The sequence below is a fragment of the Podarcis melisellensis genome, assembly GCF_964234715.1.
Source record: "Podarcis melisellensis genome assembly, chromosome: Z".
In the NCBI taxonomy this organism is placed as follows: Eukaryota; Metazoa; Chordata; class Lepidosauria; order Squamata; family Lacertidae; genus Podarcis; species Podarcis melisellensis.
The window spans coordinates 28,509,512-28,526,012 of record NC_138547.1 but is presented as its reverse complement, the minus strand read 5'-3'; the positions used below and the strand labels follow the sequence as shown (position 1 = coordinate 28,526,012).

Genomic DNA, 16,501 nt, shown 5'->3' with positions numbered 1-16,501 from the left:
TCACTGTAGAGCATTGTAGGGTTTAAACCAGGGCTGTCCAAGTTTTCTATCAAGGGGGCTGCAAGAGTAATTCAACATGGGCAGCACACTATTGTTCCACTGGGGGCAAGTGAGCCCAAAAATCTGTCACCCCTCCAGCCCTTGCGCTGCTTTTCCAAAGCTGGCTAAGCTAGGTGCAAGGTTCGGGTGGGTTCCTAGAGCCCTCCCACCTCCTTCTCAAAGCTGGAAGAGTGCTAACTAGGCTTTGGGAAGGAGGCAGGAGGACTCTAGGATCCTGTCAGAACCCTCACACCTCCTTCCCCAAGCCCACTGCAGTGGGGGGCGTGGCATCAATTGTTGTGAAAGGCCACAAAAAAGGCCTCAATGGCACATTACTTTTGAGTCTTGATGTTTTGGATGGAGGATTCAGAACTACGGCAATCCTGTATTTCCTAGAAGCTCCTTTTCATTGAGCTGAACCGTTCTATTTTGTTCAACATGGTCTAAATGAGGGATGTGCAACCTTAGACCTAGGGGACAGTTGCAGCTCTCTTGGCCTTTTTGTCTGGTCCTTAAGACTCTCTTGGGGTCACCAGCCATGCTCTGTGGCCTCCTTGAGTGCTTTTGCTTGACAAATATGAAATTGAGCTGTGATGATGCTTTTTGATTGCCTCAGTGGAGGTGCGTGTATGTAAAACTTGTGACTTTTGCATGATGGGAATACAGACTGCTATACGATGCTAAGAGTCACGCCTGTTGCACTGCCCACTTCTGTCTTTGGACCTGCTCAATGCTGGCATGCTGTCCCTAGAAGGTTGTCCCTGAGGCAATGTGACCCTTGGGCTGGAAAAAGTTTCCATTCCAATGCTAAACTGAGTGGAAGCTGAAGCAGAGATATTTCCCAACTAGAGATTTATTCTATTGATTGATTTGCCTAAATTTTTACACTCCTGCAAAGCAGGACTATCTAATGCCATCAGGGATTGCATCACCCCCCCTAACTTTGGCATGGCTCTGTCCATGCTGTCTCTTCAGATTAAGCTCCCAGAACCTCCCCCTTTTTAGAATTTTATGTAAAAGAATGGAATTCTAGGCTGCAGTTTGATATGGCCATGAAAAGAGATGAATTAATTTTTTGCTAAGTCAAATGTTTTAACAAAACTTTGTAGATTCTTACCATTCTGTATCCTCATTGAAATCTTCAGTCCTTTGGTAGAGCCTCTTCACAAGCACAGTGAATAGGAAATTGCCCTCTTGAAGAGTATTCCTAACAGTGCAATTCTATACATTTCTACTAAAAAGTACTCCCAGGAAATTGGGTAAAGGATTGCAACTTCAGTCTTCTGACTCAGCCAGTAGATTTTGTCCCACAGCTGAGACATTTGTAGTTTCAGGTGGGGGTGCAGAGGTAGACTGTAATCTGATGGGTACTGTTGGCATAATTTGTTCACTGGTCTTTCCCTAAGCCAGTGGTGAGGAACCTTTTCCAGCCTGAAAGCTGCATTCTCTCCTGAACAATCTTCTGGGGGCCCCACATGCCGGTGATGGGCAGCACCAGAGGAAGAAATGGGTGTGACCATAGGCAAAGTGGGTGGAAGTACACATGTAACTCTTTATGCAGTAGGCTACATCCCAGCCACAGGTCAGATGTTTCTACCCTCTCCATATGTAAAAGAACATTAAGAATAGCTCGATAGAGAGGGCTGGCAGACATTTAGCCTGCATTTCTGAGGTTTCCCTCCATTCAAACTTCTAGCACACCAATTTTTGTATTTAGTTGAATTGGGATTTTTTTTAAATAGCTTTTTAAAAAGGGGCTTTTCTTTTTGTCGAGTGGCTCCAGTAGATTCATAGCCTTTGGGAAAAAGCAGAAGATCAACCCTTTCTAGGAAAACTACAACTTAACTGATTCTGTATATCTGTATTCACGAACTTTATGCAGGTTTATGCACGAACTTTATACAGGCTGCAGACAAACACCTTACCAATTTTTATTTTGCAAACGTGTTAACGTTGCAAGGATGTTACTTTCTCTGCATGTTAGTAACCGGGATCGTATTCTATGGACTGCTGCAGTTCTAGCAGCTCATATTGTACAAATATAAATTGTTTTCTTAACAGGTTTATATAATAACCTTTGCACCATGAAGTAATTAAAGTGCTTCATATTTACATTTCAGGGATCGTCCAATCAAATTTGCCGAAAGGTCAAGGCCTGGCGTTCAAATATCTTGTTCATCTTTCAGCTCTGGTATGTATATATATTTCAGGAACAGAAACCACGTAGGAAATGGTTTTGGTGCTTGTTTTTGAAACCGCTAACTAGTTCAGAAAACACAACTAATTTTTTCAGGAAAATTTAGACTTCAGGAAGATTCTAACCAGAGCCAGTATTAATTGACAAAAATATCTAGGAAATGATTGGGATCTAGGACATTGGTTGCTCTTGGAAAATATAATTGATGGAACTTTCAGCTTCAGGCACAAGCATTAACTTTTCACAACACTATGTCATTAAATCTATATTGAGTTCTAGTACAGGTTGATTTTGCTGGCAGCTTTACTTTGTAGGCAGTTTGTCTTACTAGGATTTCCACCCTTGAGTATTTCTCTTGAAACCTGAAATAAAGTGAATTACTGTTACACATTCCTTGCTGTTTAGGTTCTTTATAAAAAGTACTTCAGCGAAGCACTTGAGGTTCTTAATGCCATTTTAGTGGACCTTTAGCATGATCTTGTATTGTGCCAAATTGAGGGGGCGGTCCAGGGTCTAGTCTGACATTCCATGGTGCAGTAATTCTATGGTAATGTTTTGGATAATTGTGTGCATTTTATCTGTTTAGTTTGCCAAATATAGATGTCAGTGTTCTTTGAATAATAAAACACTTTCAGAATTCACAGCTCCTGAAGGAAAAATGCATCACATTTTGCAATACCATTTGAACAACAATCATGATTTGCTGAATGAAAAATGTAAGGTTTCTTGATTTTTTTTCTTCTTGTCTTTATCTCCTGCCCAACTCCTGCTTTTTAGGTGGTATGTTTGTTGTAACAGGGAGCACTGACCATGTGATAAGAATATATTACTTGGGTTCTGAGACTCCAGAGAAAACTGCTGTGTTAGAATCTCATACGGTAAGAATGAAGCAGGAAATCACACTTGCTTTTTTTAAAAAAAACCCCAACCCTGCTCAGAAGTTTAGGTTGTGCATTTTAACACAGGCTTACCCTGATAAAAGTTCTTGTCTGGAAAACATCTTTGTTATCTTCTGTGGAAGAGGCTGCTTCACGGCACATTCAAGAAAAAATGCTTCTCTTTTGAAACAAACAAGGGAGCCTTTGCTGCCTAGGGAGCATGGTGCTTTCCATGAAGTTTTGTGCATGCAAAGACTGCTGTTTTGAGACTAATCTGTGGTTGGGTAACAAAACTTTCATGCTAATAGACCAGGACCTTCTGCAATAAGCAGAAATGGTGTTAAGATTAATACAGTGCACTTATAACGGTGGAATTAGTTTTGGCAAAAATATTGCAGCGTGTAGTTTCTTTTTCTGTCAAATATATTTTGCTGTAAAGGAAAGTGATATGTGTCTGTTTGGTTTTTGACAGAAGCAGCAAGGCCATGGGATGCCATAACCAAAGTACATAGTGCTCTGAGCCAATGTCATGGTTATGTGGAGTGGTGGGTGATCAAAGCACCAGTGTTTTGGGATAGCAAATAGGAAGGTGCCCCTCCATTGAGTGCCAATACTTACTGGTATTAATTTGTGCATGCATGGTATCCAAATGAAACATGGTGGCTGAAAGTGGTAAGCCAGTGACCTCAGGGAGCAATAGGTACACAAGATACATTATGATCTTCAGGAACCGATGGGCATAGGGCTGGCCTTCTTCTTGTTCAGTTAACACTGGCCTGTGACTTCATAGAATTCAGTACATGCTGCTGGCCATACACTGGGGCAAAAGACAGGTGAGTCAGATAAAGGGCTGATGCATGTTTTGTTGACACTTGCTGCTAAGATGTTTTGGACACTCTAGAAACATGTGGATGGAGGAGAGCAGGGTTGTACATAAGCTGACTGTAGAGAAAAGTATTGATGAAAACAATTACTTTCTATTTTTTAAAGGACAAAGTAGTTGCTGTTCAGTTCTGCAACAGTGGAGGCAGGTAAGCATTTCTTTTGTTCTTCTCCCATGATGTTATTGCTGTATTTGATTTTCCATAGTATTTTTTTAATTTCTTACGCTACTTGTGAAATATAAACAGTCATTTACAAACGTCTTGTAAACTGCTTTACTACAGTCAAGCAGTATATACATTTTCTAAATTAAAATAAGGGATTTATCTTAAACTGATCAATGGCAACTTTCTATCTGTTTGGACTTCTGATTCAAAGCAGAACTGAAAACGGCAGTCTAAATTGCGCTTCCAATGTTGGCTTGGATTGAACAGCGTACTATGGTTTGCTGCAACCAGGAAATAGTTAACTGGGGCATGTAATGGGTTGAAGAGGCAAAGCTGAAAAATGGCATGAGTAGCCAAACTGTGGTTAGGCTGTGACATCTCAGCTGGGACAAAGTGTTCTGAATTGCATTGGGAAGTGTGTGGATAGCTGTTCAGTATTATACTTTTTAAAACCTTTATATCCCACTTATATTCACTAAGTGACTTTAATTAAAGGAAATTAATGAAAATAAGGGACACAGGTGGCGCTGTGGGTTAAAGCCTCAGCGCCTAGGACTTGCTGATCGAAAGGTCGGCGGTTCGAATCCCTGCTGCGGGGTGCGCTCCCGCTGCTCGGTCCCAGCGCCTGCCAACCTAGCAGTTCGAAAGCACCTCCGGGTGCAAGTAGATAAATAGGGACCGCTTACCAGCGGGAAGGTAAACGGCGTTTCCGTGTGCAGCTCTGGCTCGCCAGAGCAGCGATGTCACACTGGCCATGTGACCCGGAAGTGTCTCCGGACAGCGCTGGCCCCTGGCCTCTTAAGTGAGATGGGCGCACAACCCCAGAGTCTGTCAAGACTGGCCCGTATGGGCAGGGGTACCTTTACCTTTACCTTTTTTAATGAAAATATTACCTGTTAATTAGGCACTATATAAAAACATCTGATAAGCAACTAGAAGCCAGTTCAGTTGAGTTTTGTTCCGATGCTCACTAAATGTTTAATATCTGGTTGGTGAGCTTGTGAACTGACCACATGGTATAAAGCATTGCATATTGAGGAGTTAGGAGAGTTCTAGGGTTGGCTTGTTCAGCCATGAAAGCTGTTTCTAGATGTTGCTGTCATTTAGAACGTGCATGTGAAGCTACCCTGAATCAAAGGCACATGCATACCTTGCCCTCTTGTGCTGCATTTTGTGTTAAGTGTGTTTGTGGGTACCAGTGCAGGGTCAATCACAAGATAGTGGCCCTTAAACAAAATAAAGTGGAAATATTATTATGCAGGAGTTCAGGGTGCCGGTAGACCAAATTCTGAACTGGGTAGGGGAAAAGCAGGTTGGAGAGCAAAGCAGAGGGGCTTCAGAGCCCTACACATGTAACTTTTTTCCTTTTCCCTTTTACTCAAAAATACAGACTAAGATTTGTCAGTGGAAGCAGAGATGGAACAGCCAGAATCTGGCAATATCAGCAGCAAGAATGGAAGAGTATAGTATTGGAGATGGCGACTAAGATGACTGGGTAAAAGGCAGAAAAATGTTTATAATTTAACCTCAATAGACAAAGGAATTCAAATGTTCAAAACACAGTAATATTTATTTCTGTGGTTGAAATCCAGAAATGTTCCTTTTCTTCACCTGTTTCAGCATCTCTCCCTTCTAGCCATTTTCCTGTTGTGGCTTTTGTGTAACTCAGGGTTTCTGGGGAAACCAAACCATCTTGTTACCTATGGAAAGTTTTGTCATGGTATTCATAGTAGCGTTAAGCTGCACCCGTCTGGTTGCTTCCCATCATCATGTTACGTGTGGCGCATGGGGCTTGCTGTTAAAAATTTGTAAAGCTACAGTACATCTTACTGGGCACATGCATTTCTCTAGAGGGGAGCACTGGCCTACTTTCTGAACTAACTGTACCTGGTTGAGACACAGTGAGTTGCACTAGAAGGGAGCTCTTTTTTGCATTAGAATCTGACAGAGTTTCCGCAGAAAGGAACCTTGTAGTCTGTGTTGAGCATTAAACCAAACAGGATAATTATCAGGAATATAAAAGACAGATCTTTTCAGAGAGCATTTGGTTATTTTATAAGCTACTTATGCTACATTTCTTGTTTCCTCTAAAGATTCAGCAAAATTTGAATGTGTAATGCTCACAGAACTTGCATTTTCTACATGTATTCTCTGGCGGCTGAAAAATGTTAGGTTTAAATAAATTTCCTTTATACTACTGTTTGTACAGTTAAACCTCGGTTATTGAACGTAATCCATTCTGGAAGTCAATTTGGCTTCCGAAATGTTTGACAACTGAGGTGCAGCTTTAGATTGGCAGCAACAGCTTCCTGCACTCAAGCAGGAGCAATGTCGGACTTTCGGCTTCTGAAAAACGCTAGAAAACCGAAGCATTTACTTCTGGGTTTTCGGCCTTCGGGAGCCAAAACGTTCCAAAATGGAGGCATTTGGGAGCTGTGGTTTGACTGTATTGTTTTGATCTGGCCAGCTTTTTACTGACAATGGTTTAGTGATGATAATCTGTTTCCGACATCTGGAAATTAAGGCCAAGTATGATGTATAACTGGAAGGGTTTGTTTGTTTAAAGAAAGGGGTGGGAAACAGGATGTAGCATGTGGGTCGAATCTTCAGCTCCTCACTCCCACCTGGCAGGCCACTTCGACAGGTGGGCGGGACTAGTAACCTTTTTGGAACCTGTAGTTTCTTCCGCTGGGGCAGCTGCACAAAAGGTGGATGGGGAGGGGTAAGTTCCTAGGATCACAACCCAAATGTATCCCATGGCTGCTTTTAACATCTTCAAAAAACAATCTGATCAAAGATTTCCCAGTGTCGCATTTAGTTTGGCTCTAAGTTGGTACTTAAAAGTTTCATTTGACTAGATTCTTCTTTAACGTCTACATTTTCTCAGAAATAGCCAAGTGTCTGGGGAAGACAAGGTGTCCAAGTTGAAGGTGACTATGGTAACTTGGGATCGTTATGATACTACTGTTATTACAGCAGTCAACAATTTCCTTTTGAAAGTGTGGAACTCTACTACTGGGCAGCTTCTTCACAACCTAACTGTAAGTTAGACCTTCAGTCGATTAGCTTTTTAAGAGGATCTGCATTTAGTGCTCTCTCTGTTGTGTGCCACTGAACTGGGGTCTGGCACTAAGCTTTGGCATCTTTAAGAATTAAGATTCTGATCATGCTTGTGGAGAACAGCTGAGAAACTTGCAAACAGCATCAGATGAGTCCAGGAGTGGTGCGGACCAAGGACTGGTGATCTTTTATCAGAAACACATCAAAACAAATATAGAGAAAACAAAATAATTGATCAAATTAGTATCGTTTTCCTAATGGGAGGAGAAAGCTGTTATCATTTTTCCTGCATTCTAACCGATTGATGGTCGGTTGGTTGGCTGGCTGGTTGGTTGGTTAATCAATCAAATAAGATTTTCCTGTTGTTTACTATCCATCTGTCTTCTAACTGATCAATTAACCGAAGAAATTATAAATATATTTATATTTTTTACCAAAACTTCAATGAAGGAACCCTTCTGAGGCACTTCTGAGAAAATGTTAGCGTGTTTACAATTGAATGAATAAAAGATACCACTTATTGTTCAGGAGGGGATTACTTGTGTTTCATAATACAATTAGAATTTTCATAATATAAGTGGGACTAAAACCCGCCCTCCCCAGTATTAAAGTTTCATATATATATATATATATATATATATATATATATATATATATATATATATATGCTTTCGTAGATTTTCACGGGTACAGGAATGCAGGTTTTGGTGTCCTCGGGTGTCTTCCCGTGTAAAAGTTGGGGTGTCTAGGCGACGTTTCGACGAGGTCTCACTCGTCATCTTCAGGCTGGTGCTTTCGGCTTCTTGTTACTGGAACAGAAAACTGACACCAGATCCAGAGGCACACAGAACGCCATCACCAACCAACCACACCAGACCCAAACCCAGACCCTCTCCACAGATAAATTACAGACACCATCCAGTAGCCAAACCATGGTGGCACCTCCGGATGCTGCACCCCCCTGCAATCCCTACACAGATCTGGCTGACACAGGCCACAAAACCACAGCTCGCCCCTATACACGAAGCCAAGCCAGAGCACAACTAAGTGCAGTACAGCCATCTTCTCAGAAAAACTCTTCACAAAGTTCAAGAGGTCAAGACACAAAGACTTTAGCAACTAATCCACACCTAATGACCCACCTAAGTGGTACTCAGGATATCACTCAAGAAATCACTCAAGATATCCCTCAAGTAATTAAGGAACAAAAGAAGAAAAGGCACACTAGCCTGGGAACTTCCTCTCTGCCCAGAACATTGGAGGCTATACACCACACCCCCTCAACAGTATTTATAGGAACTCAAACACTGAGATCCTGCTCTGTTCCAGTAACAAGAAGCCGAAAGCACCAGCCTGAAGATGACGAGTGAGACCTCGTCGAAACGTCGCCTAGACACCCCAACTTTTACACGGGAAGACACCCGAGGACACCAAAACCTGCATATATATATATATATATATATATATATATATATATATATATGAATACCAGATCCTTCCAGATACCTGTTGTGTTCAAAAAATTCCCACAGGGTTGGAAAATGCTGTGACCGGCATGTATATTACTCTGTCTGATCCCAGGAACAGCAGAGATAGGTGAATTCTTGCTTGGCCAAAAAAGCAAGCTGCTCTTGTGTTCAAGTATTCTCAGTAAGATTCTCCATTGTTAAGCTGAACAATAGAGCAGCCTGATTTGTTCCTGTGTGACTATTCCCAATAACAAAATCCTGACCTGTGGGAGTAGGGTGAACTGGGAGCAGTGGGCAGGCAAGTGGGACAATTGTCTTCTAGGTTGTGTAGAGCAGGAACGTCCAACTCCTAAGAGACTGTGATCTACTCACAGGAAAAAAGTGGCAGTGATCTACCCCTTTGGGGGGGAGGGGTTCAGGTCAAAGTTGTTGACTTTTTTTAGGGAGGACAGTTCCGTTTTTTTGTGGGGGGTTCTGGCAAAAGTAAAGGGGAAAGGGGATTAGTTGCTCACCAAAAGATCGCTATGAAAACAATCTGCCTCACAGTGAAAACTCCGTCTTCCTTTCCAGCGAAAATGGAGAGTGGGGTGAGGGGGCGGATGCTCTTAGGCAAAAGCAAAGGAAAAGGAGCCCATGATTGACTGTGATCGACCTGAAGCTCCGGGAATTGATCAATGGATCCCGATCGACCTGTTGGACATCCCTGGTGTAGAGCTATCACTTGCACTCAGGAGGCTGATGTGCCCTTCAGTCCCCAGTAGCAAATATCTGTGGAGCATGTCCCCACTACAAATTGGAACTGCTCCAGTATGAGCAGAGTTGCTTGCATTTCCAGCTACCCACTTTTTAAAACAATTGCCTTGTCTTTAAACAGGAGGTCAGTGTGGATATGCCTCCATTCTCTCTCAATTCCAAAATATTAAAAAGTCCCTGAATATGGGCTTCTACCTGACATTGTAGTTTTCTGTGTTAGAACCCTTCTGACATACTAGTTTTGTGTCTTATTAGGGGTGTTCATTTTTCCTTTTATATACCAGTTTTCATAAAAATTGCAAAGTGGTTTACAAAGCACAATATAAAATACACAATTGCAAACAACTAATAAAAGATCAATACTATCATAAAAAAACCCAAACCAGGGATTAGTTCAGCAACAGCATAGTGGTGGACACATAGGATTCTTTAAATTTCACAAGGATCTGATGGTCTGGGTGACACACCTTTTTGTAATGAAAGAATGTTCTGTCATCGAAGCCTTCAGTCTGAGGTGGTAGACCACAGAAACATGCAGACCACCTTCATAAGATTGAGGCACTGGTCACCTGTGTGTATGTGACGAGCAGGGGAGGGGGGAATGTAACATGAAGCTTATATGGGACAGTAACTACTTATTAAAATATTACATTCTTTGCATTTGTTGCAGGGCCATGATGATGAAGTGTTTGTTTTGGAAGCTCACCCATTTGACCAAAGGATCATGCTTTCTGCAGGCCATGATGGGAATATTTTCATTTGGGACCTCGAGAAAGGAGCAAAAATGCGCAATTACTTTAACATGGTACTGTATGATGGGCAGAATGAGTGGTCAGATCTTAGAATCATAGACTTGTAGAGTTGGAAGGGACCCCAGGGTCATCTAGTCCAACCCCCTGCAGTACAGAAAACCTTTTGCCTAACATGGGGCTTGAGCTCATGACCCTATGGTTAAGAGTCACAGATCTGAGAATTACTGTGTGTTTATCTGCGTTGATGCAGGATCTTTATAAAGCACCTCATACCAAAGCAGAGAGAACCCACCCTTGCTGTCCTTGGTGAAAATACATCTTGCTGAAAATAGAAGTAAAGTTTCTATAAGCTTAATGGTAAAGGTAAAGGACCCCTGGCAGTTAGGTCCAGTCGCAAACGACACTGGGGTTGCGGCTCTCATCTCGCTTTACAGGCCAAGGGAGCTGGCGTTTGTCCACAGACTGTTTTTCCAGGTCATGTGGCCAGCATGACTAAGCCGCTTCTGGTGCAACGGAACACCGAAACCAGAGCAGCTCACGGAAACGCTGTTTACTTTCCCGCCGGAGTGGTACCTATTTGTCTACTTGCACTTTTTGGCGTGCTTTCGAACTGCTAGGTTGGCAGGAGCTGGGACCGAGGAACGGGAGCTCACCCCGTCCCAGGGATTCAAACCGCTGACCTTCTGATCGGCAAGCCCAAAGGCTGAGTGGTTTAGACCACAGTGCCACCCGCGTCCCTTAAGCTTACAATATAACAAAACCATGCAGGATGAGAAGGGGGTGGGGGAGAACTCTGTTGTGATTAACAGGTCTAATTTGTAATCAGAGGGAAATGTTTTGCCAGGTGCTGGCAAAAACCAAGTGCTTTGTGGGAGGGATGTTGTTAAGAGTTCCTGTGGCACACTCAGAGCAAAGGGGTGTTTTTTAACCTAAGTTTAGCCCAGTCCTTCCCTTTCCCCGCCCTTTACTTTCAGATCCTAGTTCTTTTTCTTTCCCGTTGATACAAATTTGCTCCTGATTACATTGACTCCTGTGCTTGCTCACCTGTTCCTTTTAGTCAGTGGACCCCCCCTCCCCCTCAGTTCTAGTCTGTTTCTTTGAGTTAAGTGGTCTGTTTGTCTCAAGTGATTTTATTCATCCATTGTCAGTCTTACATTCTTCGGGTCCCTTTGTGTGTACTTTTGCATGTACTTATTGTGTGTCAAGTGATTCTTATTTATTTCCAGCCAAGCCATAGTATGCCTTTAGTTGTTGTCATAGTAATTGCTAGCATCATCTTCATTATTTCTTTTTTACTCTCCCTCAAACTTTGAATGCTATTCTTGTAGGAACTGTTGCAGCTAACCTCTTGAGATTTGTCAAGAGGTGCTCTGCTTACAAATTTCATCAATTTTCTGCCAAAAATTGTGAATGTAATTGAATGGAAGATGACAAAGCCCTTTTTTACTCCAAAGTGAACTTGAACCTGGGCAGAACTGGGCAGTGTCTGGAACGCTTTGAGCTGAGAATGGTTGTTTTTTTGAAGTGCTGAATCAGGGTCAGAACCAAATCTTGTAGTTGGTACACACCCCTAAAAGAAAGGAAAATTCAGCTTATAAATTTGTCCAGAAAAGTTAAGCAGATCCAAATGGGTATTGTGTGTGTTTTACAGATTGAGGGCCAAGGCCATGGTGCAGTGTTTGACTGTAAATTTTCCCCTGATGGTCAGCACTTTGCCTGTACAGATTCCCATGGGCACCTACTATTGTTTGGATTCGGATGCAATAAGAGTTATGAAAAGGTGAGTTGGTGGACTCTTAATGTCCTTCTGTGTTTAGCAATATTTGACATCATCCAGCCAGAATGAATTACTTTTAAAGTCCTGTGAATTGCAAGGAAAATGTAAGAATGTGCTTAAATCTCTCTTAAAGTTAATGGGATGTTAAAAGTGCCTAGCTTTGCAAATGGATTATGTGTGCTGTTCTTCTGTGGGAGACATTCAGACTGGAACTAATTACTCTAGAGTAATCCTACTCTGTGGGGTTTATTGTATAGCTGCTGGTTTGAGGACTGATTAACTGATAATGTCTGGAGGAACTGAGTCCTTGATTTATAAACTGCTAATAATGGTGTGAAAAGGATACAGATGTTTTTAAAGGCTAGGAAATGAGAAGTGTGTGTGCACATGCTCATGCTTTCTCTTAAGCAGCAGCTTCTTTGCACTCACAATAAAGAAGACTTTCTAAAGAAAAAATATAATTAAAAAACCAGCTAGTGACTCCTAGTATGTTTACAAGCACAGTTCAGAGTGTTGGTACTGACCTTTGAAGCCGCAAACGGCTTTGGCCATGTATACCTGAAGGACCCTCTCCACCCCCATCGTTCACTGAGGTTCCATCGCCAATGGTCTTCTGGTGGTTCCCTCACAGCGAGAAGTGAAGTACCAGGTAGAGGGACATCTCAGCAGTGGCACCCACCTTGTGGAACACCCTCGCATTAGATGTCATGGAGATAAAGAACTACACAACGTTTAGAAGACATCTAAAAGCAACCCCTGTATCAGAAAGTTTTTAATGTGTGACATTTTATTATTTTCTTAAATTTTGCTGGAAGTCGCCCAGAGTGGCTGAGGAAACCCAGCTAGATGGGTGGGGTATAAATAATATTATTAATAATAATATTACTCAAAATGATTAAGAAAGCAAGTTTTGGCCAAGGGCGTTCCTCCTGGGCAGTGTATTTCACAGGTTAGGGGCACTATTTAAAAAACCGTTCTGCCCACTAGGAAGTTTAACCTACCCATTTATGGCAGAAATTTTGAGCAGGAATGCCCTAAAAATATTTAAGGATGTGAAAGTGTGTTAGAGAGATGTGCACTCCATAAAGGTTCTGAGTCAAAACCAGAACCTTGAGTTGAATTTGGAGGAAAACTGGAAAATTACACAGTTTGCAGTGAATTGGTTATAAAAAGAAGTTTGTTAAACTCCTTCTCCTGAAGTTGACCACTTAGGACCTCATATCTGTGGTTTCTGAAGGATACCACCCTCATGTTTCATTAAAGCTTTTCTTTGTAGTCCTAAGGGTGAGAACTGTGCTTGCTTTTTTTTTTTTTAAAAGAAAACCACATAGAAAAGACACTTAATTCTAAGCTTTTGTGGTGCATAGAAATAGTTCACATGCAGGTTTGCTCCTCTAAAGTAGTCTGAATAGTCCGATGGGACCAAGGTGAGAATTACCATTTGACAGATAATTTCTAGCCAGAAAGACAGTTAACAGAGTATGCGTTGTATGAGAAGAATTAAGAAATGTTTGTGTATTTGTACTGATTTCTAAGTTTGTGTCCGATGTAGATCCCGGACCAGATGTTCTTCCACACAGATTACCGCCCTCTGATCCGTGATGCGAATAACTATGTCCTAGATGAACAAACTCAACAGGCACCGCATCTCATGCCTCCCCCGTTCTTAGTTGATGTGGATGGAAATCCTCACCCCACAAAATACCAGCGACTGGTGCCAGGGCGGGAAAATTGTAACGATGAGCAACTCATTCCTCAGCTGGGATATGTGGCAAACGGTAGACCATATTTAAATCACAGAATCTGAAATGAAGAGGTGTTTCTTGCCTATTATGAAGTTTCTTAGAATGTAGTATGCCTATTAAGAAGTTTCTGTTTTTGGGTATGGTAGTCTTCATCCTGCTGGCCTTCAGATGGTTTGGATTATCAATATATGCTGGCTGGAACAGATGAGAATTGCAATCCAAAACCTCTTGATGGCATCAGGTTGGGGTAAGGCTGGGATATGGGTTAACTCAAGAAAGAAGGGTCCCTCTCTGTCTTACATGGGGGAAAACCATACATTAAAAATAATCTATTAAAATATTAGTAATAACATAGGTCTCCTGATGAGGCAGACCAGCAGTCTTTCCTCTGAATTTAATGTCAAAGGTGTTTTGTTTTTTGTTTACTCATAAGTAAAGATGCAGTCTTAAACCCACTTATGTACAAGCCAGCCCCTTTAAATTCAGTAAGATTTACTTCCTTGTAGACATGGTTGGGCTTGCCACTGTAAATCTTTCTGAATGTAATTTTGGGCTTACTTTAAGTGAAGACTTTTTGGTGAGTAACACCTTATTTCATCAGATATTATTTAAATAAGTTTTTTTTCTTCTGATTTTATGGTTTACTTTACCAGATTTTGTCTCTAATGCATTCTTTTTGTGACCTTATTGTTCATCATTTAGAAACCATGTTAAGCAACAAATTTTTTTTTGTCAAAATAAAGTTGTAGCTGTAGCTATTTTTTGAAACCTTCCAAACAATACAGATGAGGGGAATGCATTTAGACAAGCTAGCATAAAAGCTCTGTGATGCGATGGAGTTTCTAAATCGGAAAAGTAATTAAATATTACTCCATGGTTGGGCTGCAATCCTAAGTAAGCAGGTGAACATACAAAAGGCTGGGAGGGGTGGAGTTTTTGGATTTCATGATCTAGCAGCCTCTGCTTGATGAGAGAGAAGATTTGTGAGCCATCCAATAGAAGAAGGGAATCTATTGCAATCTCTATTTGCCTGTGTTTGAGGGTAATATCAGAAAACGATGTAGAATTATGTGTGTCTCTCAATAAAGAAGTTAGTAAGCATTCCGGGTCTGTATTGAAATGAATTTTTAGCCAGTATTTGAAAGTCATAATTCAGCCCCTGGATTCTAGGAGATGCTGGCCTAACTTTGAACATATAGCCAGATAGGAGACACATTTTGGAGCCCCTAGAATTTGTCGGAAGAAGGCCTCTACACCCTCGACTTGGTTGTTAAAGTCAGTTATCCATAAGGAAATCCCATAAAGGAGTTGCAATACAGTTTTTGCTCTATATGCCTAACCGCTGCAGGCACATTCTGTTTACCATCAAGAAAACAGAATTGTTTAGTTTGTGCTGCAGAGCACAAATGGTCACCCATTTTAGATTGTAAAAGGTGATCCCTAAGTATTTAAAGCTTTTAACTTGTTCGATTTCTTGATTACCAATACACAATTTAGATGGATGCCAACTCTTTGGCAATAATCAATCGATAGGTGATTTCCTTGACAGTAATGAAAGTACGCTTTTAGAACTTTTAGAACTCTTGTGCAGGAGAGGTTAAAAAAAATAGAGGGGGTAAAGGACCCCTGGATGGTTAAGTCCAGTCAAAGGCATCTGTGGGGAGCGGCGCTCATCTTTCTTCATGCAGAGGGAGCTGGTGTTTGTTCACAGACAGCTTTCCGGGTAATGTGGCCAGCATGACTAAATTGCTTCTGGTGCAACGGAACACCGTGATGGAAACCAGAGCACATGGAAATGCTGTTTACCTTCCTGCCGCAGTGGTACCAATTTATCTACTTACACTGGGATACTTTCAAACTGCTAGGTTGGCAGGAGCTGGGACAAGCAACGGGCGCTCACCCCGTCGTGAGGATTTGAACTGCCGACTTTCTGATCGGCAAGCCCAAGAGGCTCAGTGGTTTAGACCACAACGCCACCTGCAGGAGAGGAGGACAGTGTCATTGCATATAAATGTACAGTGGTACCTCCGGGTTACGAGCTTAATTCGTTCTGGAAAGTCCATTCTTAACCTGAAGTGTTCTTAACCTGAGGCGCACATTCCCTACATAGGCCTCCTGTGGCCCCGGAAGCGGATTGCATTCGTATCCCGGGGCAAAGTTCACAACTCGGGACACCTACTTCTGGGCTTGTGGAGTTTGTAACCCGATGTGTTCGTAAGCAGGACTGTTTGTACCACTGTACCACTGTATAGGAACTGCCTTAGATCCCAATGCATAGGAACTGCCTTAGATCCTAACCTAGGAGGGTTGCCATTCACAACGAGTAGATGTTGTTTCATATCATTCAAAAATAGATTAAATAAATGTGGGGCAAGAATACATATAAATTTCCCCTTTCGGATTTCATATACTTATCCGCTAGAAAGGCAAGTGAGAGACAGTGATCAATAGTTGATTTCTGTTTTGTAAATCTGATTTACAAATGTTAAGGACCAATAATTCTTTTTTTTTTCCGATATAAATTTTTATTAGTTATTCCATGAAAAAAAAAAAAAAAAAACAAAGGTTAACACACAGGTAAAGGAAAAGGTACACAAAAAGGGATAAAAAAAAAACAATATACAATCAAAATAAATAAAAAATACAAAAATACACAAAATTATTATTTTCTTAACTCTCCTAATTCGTGGCTATATCTTTCAGGACTTCCTTCAGCTTGGCCGCAAATCATTCGAAGCAGTAGATAGGGTTACACGTTTCATCGTTGATATTGCCATTATAC

The 16,501-nt window shown here is 41.5% G+C and overlaps 1 protein-coding gene across 1 annotated transcript in view; it reads left to right on the top strand.

Annotated features, from left to right (window-relative positions):
• BRWD3 (bromodomain and WD repeat domain containing 3) overlaps window positions 1–16,501 on the top strand; it is a 75,030-nt gene that overhangs the window by 19,136 nt on the left and 39,393 nt on the right. Inside the window, exons 10-17 of the mRNA XM_081897301.1 lie at window positions 2,160–2,230; window positions 3,014–3,114; window positions 4,105–4,145; window positions 5,554–5,658; window positions 7,051–7,204; window positions 10,116–10,250; window positions 11,849–11,977; window positions 13,527–13,752. Of these exons, the coding sequence (XP_081753427.1) occupies window positions 2,160–2,230; window positions 3,014–3,114; window positions 4,105–4,145; window positions 5,554–5,658; window positions 7,051–7,204; window positions 10,116–10,250; window positions 11,849–11,977; window positions 13,527–13,752 (962 nt within the window). The remainder of the gene's footprint in view (window positions 1–2,159; window positions 2,231–3,013; window positions 3,115–4,104; window positions 4,146–5,553; window positions 5,659–7,050; window positions 7,205–10,115; window positions 10,251–11,848; window positions 11,978–13,526; window positions 13,753–16,501) is intronic.